We start from the raw sequence: 26,903 nt of genomic DNA, 5'->3' as shown, positions 1-26,903 counted from the left end.
TCCTCCCAGGTCTGTGTGGGTTGGGCCCATGGGTTTGCCAGATTGGCTGGGGGCTCCTCGGGGTCCCAGCCGATTGGCTGATGGAAAAGCCCGTTTCAGCAGGGCCCGCCCTGGGCCCTGCCTCCGCGCCGCTCCGTGCTTAGGCGCCCGCTAGGCAGCCCCGACCCAGGGGAGCGGGACGGAAGCCCGGGAGCACCCTGCACCTGTGCCTGCCTCTGGGCACCTCCCCAGCAGCCAGGGCCAACGAGGGGTCCCCTCACCCTCAAATCTACCTCCTCAGAGAGGCTCGTCCTCCCGGGCCTGCCGCGATCCCTCGGGGTGGTCTCGGTGAGTCAGGGAGGGTCCGTGAAAGAGGGGTCCGGGGCCCGGCCCTCCGGCCTGACGGGGACAGCGGGTCACCCTGTGAGTCTGAACAGCTACCTGCCCCTCTGGGCCTCAGTTTCCTCCCTGTGAAATGAGGGGCGGGGCTAAAGGCTGGTGCCCCTGGAACTGAGGCTCCGGAGTTCAGTCCATCGCCAGGAGCTCAGGCACGGAGAAGACAGTCCACCCAGGCACAGGAGCCAGGGAGACTGTGTGACCCAAAGTCAATGGGGAGAAACCCAGGTATGGGGACGTGCTCGGGACATTTGCAAACGTTCCATTCCCTAATGTATCCCCGGGAGGCGGCCGCAGCAGGAGACAGACTCAGAGCATACAGATGCACCAGTGGATTTTATTGGCATGAACGCAGCAGCCACATAAGCTACGGAGCTTACGCCACGTAGCAGGGCGTGAGGGTGAGCAGCGTATCTTCCCGCACCGTGTCTTCACTACAGAAGTTGTACCTGGGGAGAAAGGGAAGCTTTGTAAGCGTTTGGGGGTCACCTTAGCAAAAGCCAGGTGTTGCTGTTTTTGTTTTTGTTGTTTTTTCTTAAGGGGTTAAGCCCAAGTCACAGCTGAGGAATGATTCAGGAGGCCCGAGGGGGCCCTAGGACTGGAGCTGCAACCAGCACCTGCAGTGCTTGCTGCCTGGAGGCTCTAGGACAAGGTCTGCTATGGTTCTGGAGTGTCACACAGGACGGTGGCCTCCGAAGGAAGGGACTCTCACTCCCTTGTCCCCACAGGTGCCTGGCGGCCACCATAGGCTCAGCAGCCTGGCTTACAGAGGGATGCTGTCCTCCAGTCACTCTCGGAAGGGGACAGCGGCCAACACGCCCTGAGCCCTTCTCATCTGCGGCCAATTATGGGGCATAATTCACTTGCGCAAACTTGATCCTCACCATACATGTGTGAGGGGGTCTGATTATTAGTTCTACATTACAGGAGAGGAAACTGAGACACAGAGGGCTCTCCATTAATCAGCAGAATAACAAAGATGCAAAAACAGGTCCATCTGATGCCAGAGGCTGTATTTTCAGGATCACACTTCAAGCCTTCCTTGAGCTTGTCTTCCAGCTCTGGAGTCGGGGGACCTGGCGTTCCTCCCTGGAGTTCCTCATGACCTTGCCCTCCCATGTTTGAATGCTTTGGGGCTAGTTATCTGAGGATTCTGAGGAAGGATGTAATAACTGGGAAGCTAAAGAAAATCAAGATTTTGGTCCAAGCTCTTCTCAGAATCCCCTCATATTTTTAAATAACTTTATTGGGGTATTAATTCCTACTAAAGAACGTGCCCACTAAGATTCCCTCCAATGACATAGTATCAAAAAAGAAAGGCAAGGCCTGATGTGGTGGCTCACGCCTGTAATCCCCGCACTTTGGGAGGGCGAGGCAGGTTGATCACTCGAAGCCAGGAGTTTGAGACCAGCCTGGCCAACATGGTGAGACCCCGTCTCTACTAAAAATACAAAAATTAGCCAGGCGTGGTGGTGCATGCCTGTAATCCCAGCTACTCAGGAGTCTGAGGCACAAGAATCTCTTGAACCTGGGAGGTGGAGATTACAGTGAGCTGAGATCACGCCACTTGTACTCTAGTCTGGACAACAGAGCGAGACTCCATTTCAGGAAAAAAAAAAAAAAAAGAGAGAGAAAGGCAGCCCCCTTCATTTGTAGAAGAGGGCTCCCTCTCATGACTGTTGAGAGTTCCATGATAAGAACGCAACATCCCATGATGGTAAATGTAAAAAGTCTTATAATTAACACAAAACAATGCAGATGTAAGCAGTTATTATTGCGGTTCTCTCAGGCCTAGCCACCTGTGAGCTTGGACTTCTCTCAGGCCTAACCACCTGTGAGCTTGGAAGCTTTGCCCCATTTCCTCACTTGTATTCCTTGGCCCCTTCCCACCTTCTCTTCTGTGTTTCATTTTTTCTTCCCAGAAGCCCTAACCTGGCATCAGAGGCCTCCGATCATATTCCCTGCACTTAGGCCCTGTCGCCCCTCATGCACCTGGACCTGTTGCCCTGCCCCTGTGCCTTTCCTCCCTCCTCCTCCCTCCCTCATCCTGAGAGCTGCCCTTCCTTCCATCACAGCCTCCCCGGGGCCCTCTGCTTTCCTACTTGGCCACTATCTTTCTGAGCCTCTCCTGGGAGTTCTTTATTTGGTCTTTTGACCTTTCCTGTGAACCATAAGTCTGATTTTTCTCAACAGCTAAACTGTAAGCTCCTTGAGTGTAGGCTTTGTCTTTTCATCCCTTACTATTTGCCAGGCCATACAATAGGTACTTAATAAAGTCATTTGCAAGGGTACATTTACAATAGGTACTTAATAAAGAAAGAGAGGGGGACAGGGAGAAATAAAGAGGGGGAGGGCTGCCTTTCTCTTTGGATACTGTGTCATTGGAGGGAATCCTAGTCTGGCAGGTTCCTTAGTAGGAATTGAAACCCCAATGAGGTTACTAAAAAATATGAGGGGATTCTGAAAAGAGCTTGGACCAAAATCTTGATTTTCTTTAGCTTCTTTATTATTATTATTATTATTATTAAATGTTACTGGCCATTTTCATAACAGGAAAACTTTTGAGTAATTCAACTAATTCAATGTTTTTATTCACCAAGCTAGTTTGAGAGATTTAAAGCTGGTTTTGACTTTCCTCTGTTTAAAAACCTGATGTCTTATATCCAGCTGCTCTTAAGAAAGTCTCTGGAGCAGACAGCGAGGGGAGCTGCACTCAGCCACTAGAATGCAGATGACAGCTGATGGGCACAGGGCCTCAGGTGTAGCCTTAAGCACGTTCTGTTCGATTTGCGGAAAGTTCAGAAAACCTCAGCCTTTCCTCAGGAAACCTAGAAGATGCAATGCCTTGGCTGATTTGGCCTCGTATGTCTTACCTGTGAGCAAGTCAGCTCCTGGGAACACCTCTCATATTTATTTATTTATTTATTTATTTGTGAGACGGCGTTTCCCTCTTGTCACCCAGGCTGGAGTGCAATGGCGCAATCTTGGCTCACTGCAACCTCCGCCTCTCAGGTTCAAGCGATTCTCCTGCCTCACCCTCCCGAATAGCTGGGATTACAGGCATGTGCCACCACGCCCGGCTAATTTTTGTATTTTTAGTAGAGACAGGGTTTCTTCATGTTGGTCAGGCTGGTCTCGAACTCCCGACCTCAGGAGATCCACCCGCCTCGGCCTCCCAAAGTGCTGGGATTACAGGCGTGAGCCACCACGCCCGACTGGGAACACCTCTCATTTTTAAGATTCCAGTGATGCCACCACCTGACATGTTTGTAACCACACAGTCCCAGGATTCAGGCCATGGGATGCTTGCTAATGAGGCCTTGGGGAGCTGAATTTTAGAGGCTGAGAATCCTCCGATGGGGTCAGGGAGGAAAGGATTTGGCTGCACCTCCAGCCTGCACAGGGCTCCCTGCCAGCCTGGCCCAGTCTCCTCTATACTATGCTCTAGCTTATAAAGCCTCCTGGTTCCACCGACCACCTGGCAGGGCCAGCCTCTTTGTTCTCCTTGCCTTGTGGGGATAGGGAGAACCTCACTGGGTCATCCAGTCCGAGGAGATCCAGTTGTGGAGTCAGCCCCCGTTCTACTCTGCCACCCCACCCTCCCCACCTGGGGGAGTGACAGTCTCTGGGACCTGACCTCGGTGACTCCACCTAACCCCAAACTTCAAGACCATCGGTGGCTGAGAGACCAGGATCTCCTTCCCACAAAGCCACGTGTTCTACTGACCAGACCTGGAATCTGAGGTTTGAGACAGTCGCTCTGCCCTCTCAGGTCACCACTCCAACTTTTCCTCCAGCTGTCCCTTTTTCCTACCCACGGCCCTGTGCTTATTCAGGCCCAAAGCCAGGGAGACCACAGGTCAGGATCTCACAAGTATTGCAACCCTCGTGCTTTCTTGTCCTATATAAAATTCTCCATCTTTTCCTAAAACCAATTTATTTTCCGTCTTATTATCCTGAAATGTGATTGGTCTTCTCTTCTTTCAAGTATAGCTATTCACTGGCCCATACTTATAAACTTGTACCCTTCAAAAGGATTTCTTGTTCTCTTTCTTATATTTTCTCATTTTACCTTGAAAGTACAGTCTTATCTTCTGTATTCCCACAGGCGGTGCTGAGAACACCCAATAAGGTGCACCCAACAGAAACGTTTTATGCTCTTTGTCAGTTGCTTGTTTGGGGAGAAGGGGCCACAGATGAGTAAATGTTCTTGACTTTTCTTGCTTAACTATGCGTAACTTTCTGGGGTGGGTTTTCATTATAACAAGAATCTCTGCAAACATTTTTCAGCACCAGCCAACAAAGATACATACACGGTCTTCTCTTCTCCCTTTTGCACAGTGATCTTGGCAGCACCCACTTTGGGGAGGGTTGGATTTATCACATTGTTATTCCAAAGAAACTTGACTTTCTCAATTGTTCCAACATCCAGCTTTGCATCAAACTCATAGGAGTGGGTTGAGCCTGGTGTGAGAATCCCCCTTGAAATAGAGAAACATAAACATCCCTGCTCATGGAAATGAGTTCTAATGACCATACAATGCCAGGCTGCTGTTTTCTATTCTAGATTAACAAGATTATTTTTCTGAATTAATTTCCAAATAAAGGATGGAGACATGGAAAAGCCAGCAATATGCAAGCACTGTTCAAACTATGGTTTTCAAAACTCAAGTTTTAAAATTGAATGCTTTCTTATAGAAAATAAAACAGAATTCCTGCATATCATTTTATATTTTTGGAAGAATTATTTGTACAGTAACAAATTAGCCACATGGTATGGCACAATAAGCATGTGTTATTGTACTAATCAGAAAACAGGATATCTGAAGTAATATTAGATTTACGTTTAAGAAAAAACATCTATTACGAGAGAAAGAGGCCAGGCGTGGTGGCTCACACCCATAATCCCAGCATTTTGGGAGGCCAAGGTGGGCAGATCACTTGAGGTCAGAAGTTCGAGACCAGCCTGGCCAACATGGCGAAACTCCCTCTCTACTAAAAATACAAAAATCAGCCAGGTGTGGTGGCCCATGCCCGTAATCTCAGCTACTTGGGAGACTGAGGCACGAGAATTTCTTGAACCTGGGAGGCGGAGGTTGCAGTGAACCAAGATTGTGCCACTGCACTCCAGCCTAGGTGACAGAGCAAGACTCTTTCTTTAAAAAAAAAAAAAAAAAAAAAAAAAAAAAAAAAAAAAGAGAGAGAAAGAACAAAATGCCTAGGTTTATAGCAGAAAAGAAAAATTATTAGCAGAAGTCTGCAATTAACTTCAGTCATAAAGTCATATAGTCCTGCGTTGCTTAACAATGGAGATATGTTCTGAGAAATGTGTCCTTACGTGATTTAATCATTGTGTGGACATCATAGCATGTACTCACACAAACGTAGATGGCACAGCCTACTACATACCTAGGCTGTATGGTACAGCCTATTGCTCCTAGGTTACAAACCTGTACTACACATTACTGTATTGAGTTCTGTAGATGATTGGAATACAGTGGTAAGTGTTTGTGTATCTAAACACCCAAACATAGAAAAAGTACAGTAAAAATATGGTATTACAAACTTATAGAGCAACTCTTGTGTATGTTGTCCATCAACTAAAATGTTGTTATATGTTACATGACTATAATTATAAACCATTGACATATGAAGAGATGATAAGTGTTCAAATTAAGTGTGTGGTTTGAAGACTGTGTATATCATCAAATGAGACGTAGTACTAAAATGGCAAATTACCTGAAGATACTGTACTGCTGAGTGTTTCCCTTATTTCCAAACAAAGCAACTTTGATCTGACCAGTGGCTGTTCTTCCAGACAGTGTGATGGAAACCCCATATCTCCAGCCTGCACAGGAGATGGAAGAGTTCAATTTATTCACATACAAATTAGGTAGCCTACATCCCAGACTTGTCTCCTTCTCTTACTCTGAGGCATCAAAGCATAAGAAATTATTTTTTTAAAAATTATTATTTTTTTTTGAGATGGAGTCTCACTCTGTAACCCAGGCTCTAGTGCAGTGGTGCAATCTTGGCTCACTGCAACCTCTGCCTCTCTGGTTCAAGTGATTCTCATGCCTCAGCCTCCCTGGTAGCTGGGACTACAGGCACGCAACACCACACCTGGCTAATTTTTGTATTTTTAGCAGAGACAGAGTTTCACCATGTTGGTCAGGCTGGTCTCCAACTCCTGACCTCAAGTGATCCACCCGTGTCAGCCTCCCAAAGTGCTGAGAATACAGGCATGAGCCACCACGCCCAGCCAAAGTATAAGAAATTCTACTTGTTAATCTACAAATCAAACAAGGCCTTAAGGAGAAGTATATATTCAGCAATATCCCCCTCTAGAACTGCATTGCCCAGTGAGGAGGTCACTAGCCACATGTAGCTGCTTACATTTAAATCCAAATTAAATACAATTACAAATTTAGTTTCTCAAACTCATTAGCTGTGTTGCAAATGTTAAATTGCCACATAAGGCTAATGGCTACACAGAATATGCCCCTCATTGCAGAAAGTTCTATTGGCCAGCTCTGCCCCAGAATGACAGTACAGTGAGTTAAGGTGAAGAGAGAGGGAATAGGGGCTTGTCTCCACATTTGGGAAGGTAGCTCAGGAGTGCAGCCTGGCAACCACCCCGAGGGCGGGGACTGTGTTTCATCTTTGCTCCCCAGGGCCCTGGGCAGTCTCTAGCACAGACTAGGTGCATGAGCAGTTGTCACTTAGGCTTCTACCTGAAGTGCTGTCCCAGGGCCTGCATGCACACACACACAAATACAAATGCATATGCACAAAAATATGCATGTGCGTGCACACACACAAATACATCTACACAAACATACGCATGTGCGTGCACACACACAAATACATCTACACATACGCATGTGCGTGCACACACACAAATACATCTACACAAACATACGCATGTGCGTGCACACACACAAATACATCTAAACATACGCATGTGCGTGCACACACACAAATATATCTACACAAACATACGCATGTGCGTGCACACACACAAATATATCTACACAAACATACGCATGTGCGTGCACACACACAAATACATCTACACAAACATACGCATGTGCGTGCACACACAAGTACATCTGCACAAACATACGCATGTGCGTGCACACACACAAGTACATCTGCACAAACATACGCATGTGCGTGCACACACACAAGTACATCTACACAAACATACGCATGTGCGTGCACACACACAAGTACATCTACACAAACATACGCATGTGCGTGCACACACACAAGTACATCTACACAAACATACGCATGTGCGTGCACACACACAAGTACATCTACACAAACATACGCATGTGCGTGCACACACACCAATACATCTACACAAACATGCATGTGTATGTGCACACACACACAAACCTACACACATATAACCACACACATACACATAGACACCCACATACGAATACACACACATGCACCCACATATACATAAACATACAGACACACATGCATACATATATAAACACATGCATACACACAAAGGTACATGCACACATAAACACACTCACACATGCATGCATACACCCACACATGTGCACAGATGTACATTAATATACACACACATGATTCTTGCCTAACTCCTATTCATCTTTCATATATTCAGAGACCTTGTCCCTGACCCTCCTTCTGGTCAGGGCCAGGTTCCCTGTCCCATAATGTCATGGCAACAGCCACCAATCCCAACACGTTTGTAGTTGCTTGCTCAGTTTCTCTCTTCAGCTGGATTATTGATTTCATAAGAGGAGTGTCTTGTTTGTCCCCGCATCCTCAGTGTCTAGCATAGTCTGTGGCCCATAAATAATTGTTGATTGAGGAATGAATACATGATTTTTGAGTGTTTAATTTGTTGTTGAAATATTGGCAAGTATTTCATGTATCACAACATCAGTGGAAGGATTGATTAACCAATGTCTTCTTACAAAAAAATACAGACTGATATATATGGTGATAGAAATGTTCTGTATCTTGATTTGGAGGTGGTTACACAACTATTCATTTGTCCAAACTCATAGACGTGTATGTTAAAAAGCGTGCATTTTGCCGAATATAAATTATACCTCAATAACTCTGACTTTAAAAACTATGTAAGATGTGTTATATATTTATATGAATATATAACCTCTGTCTTTACTGGGCCACCTCCTATGGAACTGTCATAGGGCAAGTTGGTACTAAGTGGTCCAAATATGCCCAGTCTCTACCCTGTGTCTTAGTCCATTGTCTTAGTTCATTCAGCTGGTTTTAGAGAGAAACCATCCTTCTCCCTGATTCCCACCTGCACTCCACCAGCAAGGCAGCCCCTGGGCATCAGGGATGCATAGACAGAGGGGAAATCACAGTATGGAGCTGAGCTTCTTAAGGGACACAGCCCAGCAAAGAGCTGGTACCAATGACATCTTTGCTGAATGAAGAGAAGAACAGGTATGTCTGATGCGGCCTTAAAAAGGAAAGAAACAATGAACTGTGGAGTGGTAAAAATTCAGGGTAGCTGGTCACAAGGATGTGCAAATTGGCCTCATCCTATTAATTATACTGTTTGCTTGCTCTCATTTCATGCCAGAGAAATACAAGGGCTTGCTCTCATTTCATGCCACAGAAATAGAATGGAAGAAATGCACACTCTTTCTAAATCCTCAGTTGACTTGTAACTGGGATAGTTTGGGTGAACGTGTCCATTTCTAAGATAATCAAAATGTATGCACAAATATTTCAGGTTGAAAGCAAGCCCCTCATTTGTAACAGAAACTATATACTTCCTTTACATGGGCAGGTAGTCAAAGTGCAACTTACGAGCGAAATTGCTAGCCTCTCCTGTGTTCAAGAAGAATTTCTGCTGCTCTTCACTTGTCCTGCCAGCAAATTTATCAGCATAGTGACCCATCTGTGGGCATCCTTGATCCGGACAGGGGAAGCACTTGTCCTAATGAGAAGAGATAGATGGGACTGTAAGGAGAATTTGTATTTGTATGATTGATACATCTGAGGGAGCAGACACTCAATTTTCCTACAGCCTAAGCGTTCTCCTTTGTGACAGCAAGGGGGTTGGGGCAGATGATCTCTAAGTTACCTTCATCTGGATCAGGGTGCCCAACTTTTAGGCACAACACATTAGAATTATTTGAGGAGCTTTAAAAAGTACTGATGCCCAGGACCTAGGTTAGATCAATTATACCTTCCGTTAAATGGTGAGGTGGTGAATGATAAGCAGCCAACTCTCTGGGACAAAAACCCTGGATTGCAGTGCCTACCAATTTCAGTGGTGTAAATACTCTGACTATGGCCAATTTCAGGCTACCAACATGATGTCTCTGAATGTGGAGTTGGGAAGGGATACTCACACTGGCTCTCGTGAGCCAGAATAGGCAGTCTCTAGCCTGTCATTCTTCCATCTCTCCCCTTGTTGCCAGTCTGGCATGTAGGACTCCAGCATCCACCTTGCTTTCTCTCTGGTGTGAATTATTCTCTGTACATTCTTCTACTCTTGCCCTGCCCGTGCCAGAAATGTGCATTCCTGTGTTTTCTAAACTCTCTCATTTTTAAGCCAGATTCAGAGGTCGCCTCCTGCAGGAAGCCTCTCTGTATCATTGAATTGACTGCTCTTTCTCTCTGATTTCCCAGTTTTCCTCTGCCACATGACTCATTTCATCGAAAATTTTAGCCACCTCCTGCCTAAAGTTGTTTACGTTTTTTCCTCTTCCACTCCACAGGACCATGAACTCTGAGGGATAATGCAAAACATGTAGTGAGAAGGCATTGCAAATCCCAAACACAGCAGGACAACAGTCCCACAGTGGGGTGATGCCCATTGCTGGAGGCAGGACAATAGCTTACAGACTCAAAGGACTTGTAGGAAGTGCAGGGGTATGCAGCAAACCCATCGGGGTCGAGGATGCTTTCCAAGTAATACTTGTAGCTTCTTAGGTGATTGCAAGCCACAAAATCTCGGGTTCCTGGGAAAACAAATAAGGAAGCCTGAACAGGTGGTTGGGGGGCTGAAACAGCTTCTCTGCCTCTCTCTCCAAATGAGATGGTTCCAAAGTAGGACCATACTTTCAGAAACTTAAGAGAAATCCAAAATTCAGCCACAATAATGACAATTAACATATAGAGGGTGATTTATGTGTACCAGGCAACGTTCTGATCACTTTACATGCCTTGTCCATGTAATCCTCAGTCTTCCTAGGAGGTGGGTACTATATCATTCCTATTTATACATTATCATCTCATCCCTATTTTACAGAAAGAACTACAGAGTATAGGCTCAGATTTACAGTTTAGCTAATAGGTGGGAAAGCTGGTAATTAAACCCATGCCCATCTGGTCTTGAGCCCATCCCTCCAACCTTTGTGCCATCTCATGTCCCAGGCACCATGCTGGAGGTCCTCAAAGACATGACTAGATGTGACATGACCAAGCCAATGTAAGGACATTTCCATGCAGCAGTTATACAAATAAAAACAAGGACTGTATAACTTTAGGTGGCTTTGTATGAGCTTCACTCTCATAGTGTCTTGATTTTCCTTGCAACCTTTCTTGGCTCCCTGCAACTCCTGCCAAGTGACAAATGTTACATTGCACCTTCTAGACCTGGCCTGAGCTTGCTGGGCCATTACTGATGAAGAGTTTCAGCTGCCCTATGCATGCAGACCCTCACGAGGCTGTGACAGACAAACTGCTTATGTCCTCATTTTAAAAAATTATTATTATTATTTTTTGAGATGGAGTTTCACTCTTGTTGCCCAGGTTGTGGTGCAATGGCATGGTCTTGGCTCACTGCAAACTTTGCCTCCTGGGTTCAAATGATTCTAATACCTCAGCCTCTCGAGTAGCTGGGATTGCAGGCACACACCACCACGCCTGGCTAAGTTTTGTATTTTTAGTGGAGATGGGTTTTTACCATGTTGGCCAAGCTGGTCTCAAACTCCTGACCTCAAATGATCTGCCTGCCTTTGCCTCCCAAAGTGCTGGGATTATAGCATGAGCCATCATGCCCGGCCTGTCTTCATTCTTAATATTTGCTTTGATGGCATCCATATATGCCAAGCCATTTTGATGAAATTCAATAAAAATCTTTACTCATTACATTTGGTCAGACTACTAAGGGTTTTTTCCTGTGTGGTGCCACATGACAAGTCTGGATGAAAACTTCACCTGTCCATTGTCCTTTTGGCCTCATTAGATACAGAGTCAGAGCTGTGTCTGCAGGATGCCCTTTCTTCCCAAGTGCGCTAGATCAACAATAAAGAATAACCACGTCCAATAACAGTCTCCCATCTCACCTTCCTTAACTGTGACTGCTCCTCATTCCTACTCAACATAGGTGAGCAATGGCTCTCATTGTCAAATAGGCTTGCTGTGGGAACTATTGGGAATATTCTCATTCTAGCTACTGAAGGGGAGCTGATTACATCATTTTGAACCTTATCACTGATTCCCGAGAGAGAATTTGTAGCAAAAGTCTCTTAGTTACAGTCAGGATGTTTGCTCTTATGCTATTTCCTGGCTCTATGGAGTCATAGCTTTAAGTGACAGTTTTATAATTCTTTGTTGCTTGTATGTGCCAGGACATCCACAGCAATGTTTTAAGGAAGCACAAAAGCAGTAAAGCTGAGATATAACAAATACTATGTAGCTACATTTTTTTCCGAAATAATCCTCAGAAGAGGGAATTGTATATTTTTAAAGACAGTTTCATTTTTACTCTTAAGATTTGCTATACAAAGGTATTGGTCGCTCCAGGAAGGCACCCGCCCTGTTCCCCTCACCCCACCACGACTTTACCTGCCCAGATGCCATCTAGATCCACAATCTGAGACAGGGCATTCTTCTTGCATCCCGGCATGTTCTCTCCTCCGTTAGGGAAGAAGTCAAGATGGCCCATCTGTTGATTTGTTCCAAAACCTGAAATGTTTAGAACAGCAATGAGCTTTCTGTTATGCAGGACTTTCATGCTTAAAACACAGTCATGCATGCTCACAGCTGGAGCATTGTGGGCCTCACCCAAGAATGGGATCAGGGGAGCTGCATCCGTGTGAATCACATCAACAAAGTCAGCATCAGAGGGATCTAGTCGCACCTCTTCAGGAGTACCTTCAAAACTTGCTTCTACAGGATCCAACCCTAAAAGAGATGATCAGCACTGCAGAACAATAGACCTGACTGTAGATGTCAGCAGCACCAAGGTGTACAGCTGCCCAGGCTATGCACTACCCAAATCAAGGGGTACCATGCCCCGGAGTTGTGCAGTGCCATGACCGTGGGTGCTAAATATGAGGACACAGAGTCTGAATGTGGTTCATTACAAAGGGGTTCCCAGTGGCATGGATAGAGGAGGGCAGATGAGCAAAGAAATTTAGGTTTTGTTTAAGCAAGGATTTTTTCCACACCAGAGTCTCCCATTTCCTTGTGTATCTTTCTTCTTCAACATCCTTTCTCTCCTCAAGTTTGTAGAAAGAAAGGGGTGAAGCAATGTGGTATCATAGTTAAGAACACAGGTTCTGGGTCTAGGTTGCCTGGCTCCAAATTCCTACTCAGCTGCTTTTGGGGCAAGACGCATGACCTTGAGCATGTCACTCTACCATTTTGTGCTTCAGGTTTTTCGTTTTACAAAATGGGGTGATAATGGCATCTGTTTGATATGGTTGTTATGGATTAAATGAGTTGCTGTGTAGCACTTAGCACAATGCCTGATGTATACTCATGGGTGTATACGTAAGATATTAATAATTCTTATTTTTGACAATTTTCCTTCTTAGCAGGGATCTTGGATTTGTTAATAGTTTTTGAAGGCTTGGTTAGAGCAGCTGATAAACAGGAACATGAATGTAGTTGCCAGCTGAAAATAACAGAGATTTCTTATAAAGAGTTGCTTGAACCAAACATCAGCAAAACTAGGTCTGGATCTGGGTTCTCCCACTGACGGGTTGTGTGGCTTTGGGCAAGTTATTTGCATCCCTGAGCCTTTTTCTTCAGTTCTGAGAATTATATGAGAAAATATAAATTTTTGTGCAATATTTGGGATAAGCAGGCACTTAATCTATGCTTACTATAATAATTATAATAACATTATTATTATGATCACCATCATATTATGTAGATATATCTTGTTGCTGTTATAATTCAAATGCTTTGACTGGGTTAAAAGAATGCTTTTGGCCATAACGGCGACTGGGTTTCTTCTACCAGTAGAAGCAGTAGGAAACAATTTTTAGATTCTATTCTGCCCTTGATTCCAAAGAGAAGGGAGAAAGACTTGGCAATATAGACCCTCCTTGATTATGTTTCGCTTATGTTGATACTAGTCTCACTGTGCGTTTTCCTGGGTGCCCAGTCCTGCTGAGAAACCAACACCACCAGAAAACTGGGACTTAGAAAGGAGGCGCTAGGACAGAGGTGGAAGAAGCAAAGAGGAACAAAATCACCCTTCCCTTGCCATGAAGGTGGCACATGAGCTTCTTGGGGGGCTCCCTAAAATGTTCTGTGTAGGCTCCAAGCAGCTCTCTCACAGCCAAGGGGGCAGTCTCCTTCAGGGGAGCTCTGAACTGGGCTGCATTCTTGAGACCTCATTCTGGGGTTTCTGGGGACAAAACTGGGGCCCTGCCCCTTGGGCCTTACCTGTAATCCTGCTCAGGCCCGGAGTCTTGCTCCCTGCCTCTCCAGCCACGTGGGCTCCCAGGCTGTGGCCGATGAGGTGAACTTTGGAAGGTGGATAGCTGTACTCTGTCTGGAGAGGGGGGATTGTATTTTCAGGACATTTTTTTTTTTTTTTTGCTGTAGTTTTTCTAAAATGCCAGCCTGATGGATATTACTCCTCTGCTGAAAAACTTCCATGCCTCTCATTGCCCTCAGGATCAAGCCCAAACTCATTTTGAAGGCCTCAGAGGTTTCCTAACTCATCATCTATTTTTCTAGACTCTTCAGCCAAACCCTTTGTTGAACTTTCAGACCCTCGATTACATCATAGCCTCTCACCTCTGGGCCTGGTTCGTTCTTCTCTTCCTGTTGTTGTCTATCCCCCAAGCACTTGCCAGCTAACATCAACAGACTAGCCTTCAGCTCTCAATTTAGACGTCTCTTCCTTGGGAGGGGAGACCTCCTTAATCCCTTTCCCTGCCCCGTCAGTGTGGATTAGCTGCCTTCTATGTGTTCCTGCAAAGCTCCTACCCTCCCCATCAGAACCCACTAATAGATCACACTCTGCTGGCATTACAAGTCTTCACTGCAAGCTCCTTGACGGTCTGGGACCTCATGTGTCTTTTTTACTTCCTCACACACTCCTGACATTGTGCTCCAAAAAAACTGGTGAACGAGCCAATCAAATAGAGCTATGAGGTATTTGCACGTGTTGATCTCGGAGACATTCACCCAAAGGCACTTCGTTTATTGGTCTCCCATACTTCTTGTACAAATACCATGGGTTTTGATTTCTGCAGGAGTGCAGAAGTTGGTTATTTTGTAGACCCTTTAGCTCTAAGAGAAATGGCTCTCGTCATTACCTAGTACAGAAAATAGTCACAAAGGATTAGAAACTTAAAGAATTAAAGACTGAAAGAGTTAGCTAAAATGAAACAGTGTAGGAAGAAATAAGTGAAATGATTGTGGCAGAAGGAATTCCCCAACATCAACAGCACCCACACCACCAGGCCAGTAGTTGACACATGCCAATTGCACGTACTGTCCGTTGGCTCTCTGTGGCTCTCTCTGGCCATGCTGTGTTTCACCCCAAACAGAGCCCACCTGCTGTTGTGGGTGAATTCTGAAGCTAGATGGTCTGGATCAAAAGGCACCTCTCCTATTCATTTGCTTTATGACTTTGGGAGCAAACTAGTTAAACTTTCTGGGCCTCACTTTCTTTATCTGTAAATTGAAGATGATTTAAAAACAAAAAACACTTTCTAAGTGTTAGCAATTCTCATTTTTGCTTCCACTGGCGTGTCATTATGAAGGCAAATTTCAGAGTTTTAGAAGTAAGATCTGGATATCAATTTTTTCTCCTTCTTTAATCCATAACTCTCAGCTGCATCTCTACCAGAGACCAACAGTCACTACTTCCCTCCTCACATAGCCCAGCCAGCTGACTCACCGAGAGGATGTCGAGCATCTGGGCCACCTGGGCGCCCACCACTCGCGCATTGTTGGCGGCCTGTGTGTAGGTGGTTTGGGAGCCCTTCTTCCAGTCCACGCAGATGCAATTCACCTCCTCCACCTTGAACAGGTTCTGGTATTGGGGAGATAGTGGGGTTGGGGAGATCATGGGAGCAGGGGAAACCTTATCCAGTCAGGGCTCAGAAATGGTCACTTCTCTCTCCTAGCTAGGGCATGAGATAAACTAGACTCTATTAGGGAATTCTGTTGGTAATTAAGAGTTATCCTTCAGGGCGAATGCTATGAGAAAGGCAAACTGATTTCCCCTCCAGCTTGCAGATTAATTGGAAGCTGGCCACTCTCTGATTTCCTTCAACCAAATTCAGTAAGGTTGATTAGGAAGGGAAAAACAATTGCATCATGAAAAGAGTCCTGTTTCGAAAAGGAAAAGGCGTAGGTGCAGTCTCTGGTGGCCAGTGTCAAAATGACCTTGCGGATTTGACTATGAGGCGTCCTTTCAGGCTCTTGGCGATGCCCCAGCCTGCTGGGCGTTTACAGAGCTGGAAAGTGAGAGAGAAGCTTCACTATTTTTATAGTCACGATGACACAGTACTTCATGGAGAAGACACATGTAGATATTTGAAAAATAGAACTGTACTGATTTAAAAGAGATTGAAGAATTCTGGAAGGAAAATGTCTTCCTGGATGTCGAAGGAGCTGATATATCTTTAGGAGTTCTGCCAGGCAGTACATATTACCAGCTTGAATTTAAAAGGGCACTATAAATTTAAAATCCACTTGGAATCATTCCACATATAGTATACTAATATGTGTGATCACTTGCACAGAGATAGTGGGAGTTTTCTCCTCAGGACTTTTCTTTTCTTTTTTGAGACAGTCTCGCTTTGTCACCCAGGCTGGAGTGCAGTGGCGCAATCTCAGCTCACTGCAACCTCTGCCTCCTAGTTTAAGCAATTCTCTTGCTTCAGCCTCCTGAGTAACTAGGACTACAGGCGCCTGCGACCACACCTGGCTAATTTTTGTATTTTTAGTAGAGACAGCATTTCACCATGTTGGTCAGGTTGGTCTCCAACTCCTGACCTCAGGTGATCCACCCACCTCGGCCTCTCAAAGTGCTGGGATTACAGGCATGAGTCCTGGCGCCTGGCCAGGACATTCATTTTCAAGCTATCCTGAGGAATCTTTCACAAGCCTGGATAATTTGGAGCATAAACTGCATCAATAAGATGCTTATTAATGATAGGACAGGAAAGGTGCCAAGAGTGAAATGCCTGCTAAACCAAGGCCAAGTGCAGAATGACTTTAATTTTCTGGGTTTGTAATTTTTCCTTTTGACATTACCAGTTGGTGTTATTAATGTATGTGTGGAAGGCAGGCTCCTGGGGTAAATTCTTAGATGACAGAAAAATCTATTGAACCAGTCTCCACATAAAGAGAAAGGATGACGGTATATTGTGGTATATGGCACGCACGTGTGTGTTTGTGTGCATATGCACAAGTTGCACACATGTCCGTGTGTGTGTATACACATGTGTGTATTCTTCTGTTGCTCTCCTTCTGACCTATATTACATGTAGGTGGCACTTTCTACTCTGTCATTGTAGTAACTCAATTTTAGTTTTCTGTTTTTCTTTTCTTTTTTTCTTTTTTTTTTTTTTTTGAGATGGAGTCTTGCTCTGTTGCCCAGGCTGGAGTGTAGTGGCACAATATTGGCTCACTACAACCTTTGCCTCCTGGGTTCAAGCAATTTTCCTGCCTCAGCCTCCCAACTAGCTGGGACTACAGGCGCCTGCCACCACACCAGGCTGACTTTTGTATTATTAGTACAGATAGGGTTTCACTATGTTCACCAGGCTGGTCTCGAACTCCTGACCTCAGGTGATCCACCCACCTCGGCCTCCCAAAGTGCTGAGATCAATTAAATGGTCACAGAAACACATGTCAGCCTCTCAGGGATATGGGAAAGATTTGAACAAAAAAAGCCCTATAGTCCCTTGTTTATGGGATACAAAGTACTCTCACTAAAAATGGAAGCAGAAAACATCGGGCCTTGGTTTAACCGGAAATTAGATAGTAGGAGTATTTTTCTTTTTTTTTTTTCTTTTTTTTTTTTTTTTTTTTGTGAGACGGAGTCTGGCTCTGTCGCCCGGGCTGGAGTGCAGTGGCCGGATCTCAGCTCACTGCAAGCTCCGCCCCCCGGGTTCCCGCCATTCTCCTGACTCAGCCTCCCGAGTAGCTGGGACTACAGGCGCCGCCACCACGCCCGGCTAGTTTTTTGTATTTTTTTTTAGTAGAGACGGGGTTTCACCGTGTTCGCCAGGATGGTCTCGATCTCCTAACCTCGTGATCCGCCCGTCTCGGCCTCCCAAAGTGCTGGGATTACAGGCTTGAGCCACCGCGCCCGGCCAGGAGTATTTTTCTAAGAGCGAATGTGGTTGCTTCAGGGTGCAGACGTAGTGCAGAAACATGGAAAGGCATTTTAATTTTTGTGAAGAGAAGCATTTTAATTGCATAAAGTTACCTAATATGTAAAGTTTTCTTGAGTGCATAAAGCGAGGCAGAGATGTCAGCAGGAAGTGTTGGCCTCAGTTGGCCACAGGGATCAGAGCCGGCTCCTACCTTGCACATGTCTATCACCCAGCGCTCATCTCCTTTGTCTATGAAGCCGTGGATGATGAATCGGGTCTTTCTGTCTGTTTGAAAATTTGATGCCTCAATTGTTGATGGATCAGAGGGGAGGAGAATCTGTGACAAATGCAGAAGTGCTGCATGTTTTCGCAGCCCAGCCTCACAGGCCTGTTTTTCTCCTTCCTCATCTCCGCCTGTCCCAATGCCTCTACTTTTCAAAGCTTAGCAAAAAGCCACCTCTTCCATGAAGCCCACCCCGATCTCCCTTTCCCTGCCCCATCTCTCCAGGTGAGTAATCACTGCTTCTACTAGGCCTGGATTCTGGTTTGAGTTCTTACCTTCCCTGTGGTTCTTGTTAGACAGTAAGCTGTTTGCTCCAGACCAGAATCACACAGCAGCTAGAAGTTCTGGCAAATGTGAACCATTCATTCATTCAAACCATAATGACCTGCTCTGTCTAGGTCTAGCCAGGTCTGGGGGGCAGCTTGAGGGATGGGGTGGGGCATGGTGGAGGAAGGGGGCACAGAGATAAGGTGCAGGGTGGGCATAGCCCCGTGCCCAGTTACAGTGACATTAACATGACAGAGGTCTCACTTGAAAATTGTTTGGGTTTTCATTGGTGTACAGCAGGAAGCGGGTGCCGATCTTCTCAGGGGTCCAGGGGAGAATTTTTAGGGGCCTGATTGCTGTCCCGCCCCAGGGCTCAGTGTCAGAAAAGCACCCGAGGTCCTCATAGCAAACTTCTTTTCCTGCAGAGAAAGGTTGAATCTGCTTAAGGATTTGCTCTCGAGGTGTGCTCTGGGGTGTCACTGCTGTTCGGGCCTGGTCACTCTTCTGTTCAGGGACAGTCTGAAGACAATGGATGAAACTACTGCAAACCCTCCCACTCTCTTCTTGACCCCAGTGCCCACCTACTGGCCTGGTAGCAGTCCTATCGAATCCCACAGGGACACCACTGGTACCTTTGTTTAGAACTACCATCAAAACTGGAAAGTTCTAAGCCCCATTCCTAGTTCTTCTGATACATTTATTTGACTAATGTGATAATGGGCATTGATAAGTCAATATGTTAACTCAGGCAGATGTTTCATGCTTTACTTAGAAATGTCTGGCCTTGGGCTCCCCGAGCATGAAGGTAGGCCACTGGGGGGATCCCCAGAAACAGGTATCACTTAAGCTGCCCAGCCTACTCTCCCAGGCAGCCCACCTCTTCTCTCTGGTACCCTGGAGCTGCTGGGAGCCCCGCCACAGTTAAAGCTTTCTCTGGCCAGGGCTGAGAGCTTAAGTTTAAGCCCTTCCTACGGGGCAGGAGTGGTGTTTCTTACCTTTGGCTGCTCCCAGCAGGAAAAGTGTGATTGTCCAGAAGATCAGCATCTACAATAAATTCAAACATAACTCAGTTTCACCAGGCATTGCCAGAGCAGTGAGCACCGACGCCCTTGACTTCAGTACCATTTGCCTCACCTGTACGTCACAGCAGGGGGAAAGGAGTGGCAAAGGTGGCTTACCCTGTCTAATGTTCCAGATGTTCTCTCCCACCGGATCGAGTATCCAGGCCTTTCTAAAAATATATATTCCAGCCTTATCATTTGGACACTACTTCAAGAAAACAGCAGGTGATGATAACCCATGCTGTGTGCGCTTAATACTTTAATCTGCCCGAATACACAAAACAAGATTAATAATAGCTGTCAAGTCTTCCCACAAGTCTGGAAAGATGACAGAATGCTTGGTTAAAACAGGGAGTGAGGTCACCAACCTTTCACCTATATAACTATGCATGTACTTGTGAGCTGAATGGGCCCCCACTTTTCAATTTTCTATTTCATCACCAAATAGTTTACAAGTCTCAATAGGGACACAGCAGCAAACCCTAAAAATAGAGGGTAGTATTTCTCACTTAGAATAGATGAAAATACCCGCAAATAGTTGAAAGTAAAGAGAAATCTCTGATTAAGAAAATCTCTTCTCTCTCTCTTTCTGTCTCTCTCTCTTTCTCTCTCTCTCAATTTTCCTCTCTCTCTTTCAAAGACTAGGAATACTGGGCATCTGTGCTTTGGAGAAAAATTCAACAGCCCCCACAGTAGCCTCTGACCACAATCCTCCCATTAACTGCCTATTCCAGTTATCTATTGCTATGCAATGAACCAATCCAAAAGACAACACTTTAAAAACGATAGCAATGATTGCATTATGCCACTATCATCTCAATAGTTGGGTTCAGGAGCCCCCAGAGGCCCATGTCATGTCTGTTGAATTTCCCCAGGTCCTCTGGAGGTTGCACACCTGCAGATTATTCTTGGCCCCTGTAAGGCCGTCATGATATACCCAGAGATCTGTGCATCTGTGAGCAGCCCAGCCAGTTCACACAGCAAGGCAGATAAGCCCTCACAAGGCAAACACCACGAGTGCCTCTCCTTGCCAAGTTAAATATGCCTCAGTATAAAAGTTCTCAATCTTGAATAACTAAAACGCAAGGGTGCAGGCCTACGGGCCTTCCTCTTAATAAAATGGAAAGGAATCCTGGAATCGTAAAGAATAGCTGCCAACTATTACGAAGTCTTGCCAAGTACAGTCAGAATTCCACTCACCTTACGTGTATTACCTAATTAGTCTTAAAACAACCCCACAAGCCTCTCTTTATAAATGTGGGAACTGAGGCACAGAGAGATAAGTAAATTGCCTAAAAAGTCACACAACTGATGAGTGATGAGGTAAGATTTGAATTCAGGCTGTACAGAGTGAAATAAGGAGTGTTGAATATTCAGTTGTGCTGAGCTAGTAATCAGCAAACTTCAGTGGATGTCAACCATGTAGAACAAGAGGGATACAAAGAATGAGCCAAAAGAGAAAATGTGAAAACCCTTTTGGCCCCTGACCTGTTTCCTCCCCACTTCCAGGCTTCCCCAGGATGGAAAAACAGGCTAGACTTGGTGATGGATTGGGAAGGTGATCACAGTTCTTCATCCCTTCCTCCTGTACACACACCCTTTGCAATATGATCTTGCAGCTACTTCCATCAAGAACTGGAGTTTATTTCTCCTCCTCTTGAATCTGAGCTAGACGTGGTATGACTTGATTTGGTCATTAAGTGGGGTAACAGCAACATCTTTGAACAACTCAAAGGCAGCTGGCCCCCAAGTATGTAAAGGACCCAGCCAAGATTAGTGGCACTGCCTACTCAACCCACAGTAACCACAGATGCATGAGTAAATCCAGCCAAGACCAGAAGAACCTCCCAGCAAACTCAGATTTCTGAGCATGGATAAATGCTTACTGCTTTAAGCCACTGAATTGGGGATAGTTTGTTATGCAGCAGTAGCTAACCAATACAGGAACCCAAGCCATGCCTGGTATTCAGACAGCAGCACCTGTTGCACTCACTGTTACTATTCTTCGGCACACAGCATCAGGTCTGAGCGTACCCTTTCCCAAGGCAATGAGGAAACTCCCTGCATCAGTCAATATACACTGCTCCAATGCACTGGCTCCTGTTTAAATGCTCTGGGGAATTTAAATAGACTAAGCCTCTAGCAAGGCTGAGGTTCAAGCTGCTTCTCCTTCAGAGGCTGTCAGAACAATTTATTCATTCCACACCAGTTGGAAACATTTCTGGGTGAGGCTTTGAAACAACGGTAACAACTGGAATTATTTATTTATTTATTTATTTATTTTGAGAGGGAGTCTCCCTCTGTCACCCAGGCTGGAGTGCAGTGGCATGATCTCAGCTCACTGCAAGCTCCGCCTCCTGGGTTCACTCCATTCTCCTGCCTCAGCCTCCCAAGTAGCTGGGACTACAGGCGCCCGCCACCACACCCAGCTAATTATTTGTATTTTTACTAGAGATGGGGTTTCACCGTGTTAGCCAGGATGGTCTTGATCTCCTGACCTCGTGATCTGCCCACCTCAGCCTCCCAAAGTGTTGGGATTACAGGCGTGAGCCACCGCGCCCATCCCTTTTTTATGAGACAGAGTCTTGCTGCTCTGTTGCCCAGGCTGGAGTACAGTGGCGTGAACTCGGCTCACTGCAAGCTCCACCTCCTGAGTTCAGGCCATTCTCCTGCCTCAGCCTCCCGAGTAGCTGGGACTACAGGCGCCCGCCACAACACCCGGGTAATTTTTTGTATTTTTAGTAGAGACGGGGTTTCACCATGTTAGCCAGGATGGTCTCGATCTTCTGACCTCGTGATCCGCCTGCCTTGGCCTCCCAAAGTGCTGGGATTATAGGCGTGAGCCACTGCACCTGGCCAACAACTGGAGTATTTTGAATGAACTTTTACATCCCAGTCAGTTTCAGGATCACAAGTAAGGATTCATAGACTAGAAATCTGTGCATCTCTTTTTGAAACCATGACTTCATTTCCACCAGACAGCTCTCAGGTCTTCAAGATGTATGACTCATTGAAGGTCAGGAACCTAAAGAGTGAAATCATCAGCTATTATCTGTTATATATGCATGTGTAGATGGAGCCCAAATATCTGCTTTCCTTCAGGCAATCAGTTCTGTCCTTGTTTGCTCCTTCAATTTTAATTCTGGGAGAATGATACAGTTGGGCTCAAGGTGGATTCTAAGAGTCCCTTAATTTTAGAGAAATGTTTGTTTGGAGAAAGCTGGTTTTTAAATCTCTTCCAGAGCCTAGACTCAGGCTGCATTACATTGAACTATGTTTCTAAATATCCCATGACCTGGCAGACTGTCCCTCTGTGCGTTGTAATGGAAGTAGGGTAAAAGACCTTGCCTCATCATTAGTCAGCTACTGATTTCTTTCTTTTTCTTGCATTAGAGATACCTGTCTGTGGGAAGTGAACTCAGCTTCTGAGTTTCGCCTAGACTTCTCAAAGTCCTTGATGACCGTTGTCTCACTGAGGCCAGACAAACCCTGGTGCCAGCTGGAATGCATTAGGTCCAAAAGTCTGCACTCCTCTGTAGGGGTCCTTGGCATTTCCAGAACAACCCCCAGCCTTCAGAATCTGGGTGCTGTGAAGTTCTGCAAACTTAAAAGATGATTAGATAAGGAAATGATCAGAACTTGCTCTCCATGCAAGTATCAACATGGTTGATTTACACCCAAAACTTGGCTGAAGCCACTTTTGGGGGCCTCTGCTTGTCCATGAGGAAGTCCTCATCATCCAGCTGCCATGGACCTTGGAGACCAGGAACTGGGTCTTTCTTTTGTTCACTTGTATGTCTCCAGTGTCTAGAAGAGTGCCTCACGTATGGTGGTTGCTCAATACATGTTTGTGGAAGGCATGAATGCTTACTGAAGGACCATCCTAGTCTTGTCTGCTACAGTTCTCCTCTCTGAATACTGCCCAGAAGCCATAACAAACTGTCTTCTTAATATTAAAAGAGCTAAGCTTTTAAAAACTATGTAACTTTTCTGTACTTACCTTTAGTTGTTTCATAATGACCGAGATCCTATTTAAGAAAATGTTTTAGGTCTTTTGACATTTCTTACAAACTTCTGAAATTCTAAGTTAAGTCTTTTGATCTCAGAATAACTTTGGGACATACCAGAGGGTCCCTGGAGCTTCTCAAAGGAAGAGAGATATTAAACAAGTTAGGTTTATTAAATATGTTAAATTATATGGGAAGCATTGTAAATAAGAAGTTATATTTAACCTTCTTTGAGTTATATTTGTATAAATGTGTTGTTAATATGTGTTCCACAAACTAATAAATTCTTAGAAATCTAATGTGTTAGCAGCTGTAATTTTGGTTATTATGTTAAAATGTTATATGCTGCAAAACAACCACATTTCCTTGTGAATTGTGTCACTGTTATAATTAATTCTCAACTTTTAATGATGGCCATTTTAAGTTCTGTTACGCACAGATCGTTAAATAGTTAATTGTTTTCTTTTTTTCTTTTCTTTCTTCCCTCCTTCCTTCCTTCCTTCCTTCCTTCCTTCCTTCCTTCCTTCCTTCCTTCCTTCCTTCCTTCCTTCCTTCCTTCCTTCCTTCTTTCTTTCTTCTTTGAGACAGAGTCTTGCTCTGTCGCCCAGGCTGGAGGGCAGTGGCACGATCTCAGTTCACTGCAGCCTCCACCTCTCGGGTTCAAGCAGTTCCCCTGCCTCAGCCTCCTGAGTAGCTGAGACTACAAGTGCACACCACCATGCCTGGCTAGTTTTTGTATTTTTAGTAGAGACAGGGTTTCACCATGTTAGCCAGGCTGGTCTCGAACTCCTGGCCTCAAGTGATCTGCCCGCCTCAGCCTCCCAAAGTGAGCCACTGCGCCCAGTCAGTTAATTGTTTTCTGAAAGCTTTTTGCAAGCAACTATAACCTTATAGAGCTTCAGCTTTATGGAGATTCATGGCAAGTACTCTGACAAGTATAGGCTGATAACTCTAAGATTATCCCAATGGGTTGGGTAAGAATTCGCAGAGCTCTAACAAACTGGTGTCTTGATATAGGCATGAGCCACCATGCCTGGCCCTCTCTATCCACTTTTTAAGACCTAATGCAAATATCCTTTTCTTTCTTAGGGTGTTATTGTTTGGACATGGCCTAATTTTAAATACTTGACCCTAGTGGATCCATTCATTGTTTCCATTAGTGGGAAAATCATTCAAAAAATATTTATGCACTCTCCTACTATATGCTAGCATGTAGGCAATAGGCAAACCCCTTAAGGAATTTAGAAATAGGATATACAGAGAAATGAACCAGCACTTATGATATGGAGAGTCAAGGGTTGAGGTGGGAACATTTCTGGGTGCAGTAGGATTATTGCCGGGAAGCCCCTTATCAAGTCTTAGGGGGTATGGATAATGGAGGTGAGGAAAGATTTCCTGGAAGAAGTGACGTCTACTCAGATACTTAAGAATCAGTAGGAGTTGAACAGACAGGAAGATAAGGAAAAGATCATCCCGGGAAGAGGAATTATTCATGGCAACATCCAGCCGCATCAGAGATCAAGGCCCTCTTGGGGGACAAGGCCAAAATGTAGAGTTCCAGAAGCAGCATGGTGAGAGATGACGGCTGGAGTCCAAGGTGACAACTAGAACATAAAGAACCTCACAAAGCTCATTAAGGAATGTGGATTTTGTCCTGGGGACCATTGGGAGGATGATGAATTTGTGCTTTAAAAAGATCAAAGAGGCTGCAGAGAGATGAGAGGTCTGGTTTAATTTTGAGGTTGACATTGTCATGTCAACTTAGTTATAACTGGTAAAATTAAAACAAACACTCCTTTGGGAGGCCGAGACGGGCAGATCACGAGGTCAGGAGATCGAGTCCATCCTAGCTAACCTGGTGAAACCCCGTGTCTACTAAAAATACAAAAAATTAGCCAGGCGCGGTGGCAGGCACCTGTAGTCCCAGCTACTTGGGAGGCTGATTCAGGAGAATGGCGTGATCCCAGGAGGCAGAGCTTGCAGTGAGCCGAGATCACGCCACTGCACTCCAGCTTGGGTGACAGAGCGAGACTCCATCTCAAAAAACAAAAACAAAAACAAAAAAACACTCGTGGAATTTATTAGAAATAACCTACCTAGTTACTTTCACAGGGATAGAGAGATGAGTTAGGAATTATCGATTCTGTCCAGTCCTCATCTCCTTATGTGGCATCTCTCCTGAGATGTCTGATGTGGAACAGAGAGAAAACTAAAGATGGTGGGAAAAGTGGCAATGATCGGTACTTTCCTCATGGACCTACCCAGAAGGGGCCATTTTGGACCTGGAAGTCTGCTTAAAGTGATCAGAATGACATCAGTAATATTAATAATGAAAATGATGACAGTCTCATGTAAACAGTATTCCCAAGTTCAAAAGGCAGCAAAATTTAACAGTCATTTATGGTTCTTGAGACCATATTGAAAAGTTTCATTGAGAAGAATGGAAATTTATGATAGAAGACAAGAATGTATTGCTCCACCATTAAATTTTATTAGCAGTAAGATTTAGTGATCACATGTCAGCAGCCTCCTAACACAGTGTGAGGGTGAACAGAACTTCCTCTCACACTGTTTCTAGACTACAGAAGTTGAAAAATATAAAAATAAAGTTAAACCAAAGAAAGAGGAGAGGTGGTGTCCATACTCACTGTATTTGCAAGCTATAGTGGAAATAAAATGTGCACTCTCATAGCCAGCATTTGTTGAATGCTAATTATTATATTTTTGGCTTTAACCTAAGCATTCAACATATATCATCTCTTTAAGGCCTCCCACGAAGAATGTTGAGTGTACCATTAATATTTACATTTACAAATGAAAAACCTGCCTTAGAGAACAGAAATATTTTACCCAAAGTAATTCAGCTATTTAATGGCAAAACCAAGATTCAAATCCTCTCTCTTAGTCACTAAAACATATATCCTTGGTAATTTTGACTGCACTAGGCATTTTATTACCTGAAATGTTACTTCTAAGTGGCATACATTAAAATTTTTTATTTCAATAAAATTATACTGAAAATAATAGTCTTTTATAAAAATCCAAGCAATAGATATATAATTTTCAAGATTAGATATAAGAATCCAACCTACATATCTAGAAAATACAAAACAAGATGAAAAAAAATTATTGGTAACTGTAAGATTGCACAGAAATATCCACATGTCCATAATTATATAGTTTAAAGGTCACCATTCAAGAAAAATTTCCCATGTTCATCAGCATCCTATAGACATAGTTTAGATTTACACAGACTCATTTTTTCTTTTGTTCAGAATTATTTCCAGAGCAAGTTTGAACATTTACCTGATGCATACATATGTGAGGGTGACTAAAGTAGACTTTAGAC

General features: G+C 44.7%; 1 protein-coding gene across 1 annotated transcript; it reads right to left on the bottom strand.

The window, feature by feature from the left end:
* Positions 1 to 692: 692 nt before the first annotated feature.
* Positions 693 to 19,701, bottom strand: PNLIPRP1 (pancreatic lipase related protein 1). Its single transcript, XM_005566531.3, has 13 exons — positions 19,665 to 19,701; positions 19,482 to 19,530; positions 18,751 to 18,905; positions 18,148 to 18,273; positions 15,506 to 15,640; positions 14,038 to 14,146; positions 12,424 to 12,543; positions 12,205 to 12,324; positions 10,255 to 10,373; positions 9,214 to 9,343; positions 6,115 to 6,223; positions 4,689 to 4,856; positions 693 to 824 (listed from the first exon to the last, which is right to left on the bottom strand). The coding sequence occupies exons 2-13, from the start codon at positions 19,528 to 19,530 to the stop codon at positions 752 to 754; spliced, it is 1,413 nt and encodes a 470-aa protein (XP_005566588.2). The 5' UTR covers positions 19,665 to 19,701; the 3' UTR covers positions 693 to 751.
* Positions 19,702 to 26,903: the final 7,202 nt, after the last annotated feature.

Source organism: Macaca fascicularis, chromosome 9 (genome assembly GCF_037993035.2).
Source record: "Macaca fascicularis isolate 582-1 chromosome 9, T2T-MFA8v1.1".
Lineage (NCBI taxonomy): Eukaryota > Metazoa > Chordata > Mammalia > Primates > Cercopithecidae > Macaca > Macaca fascicularis.
This window is presented reverse-complemented; position numbering and strand designations above follow the sequence as displayed.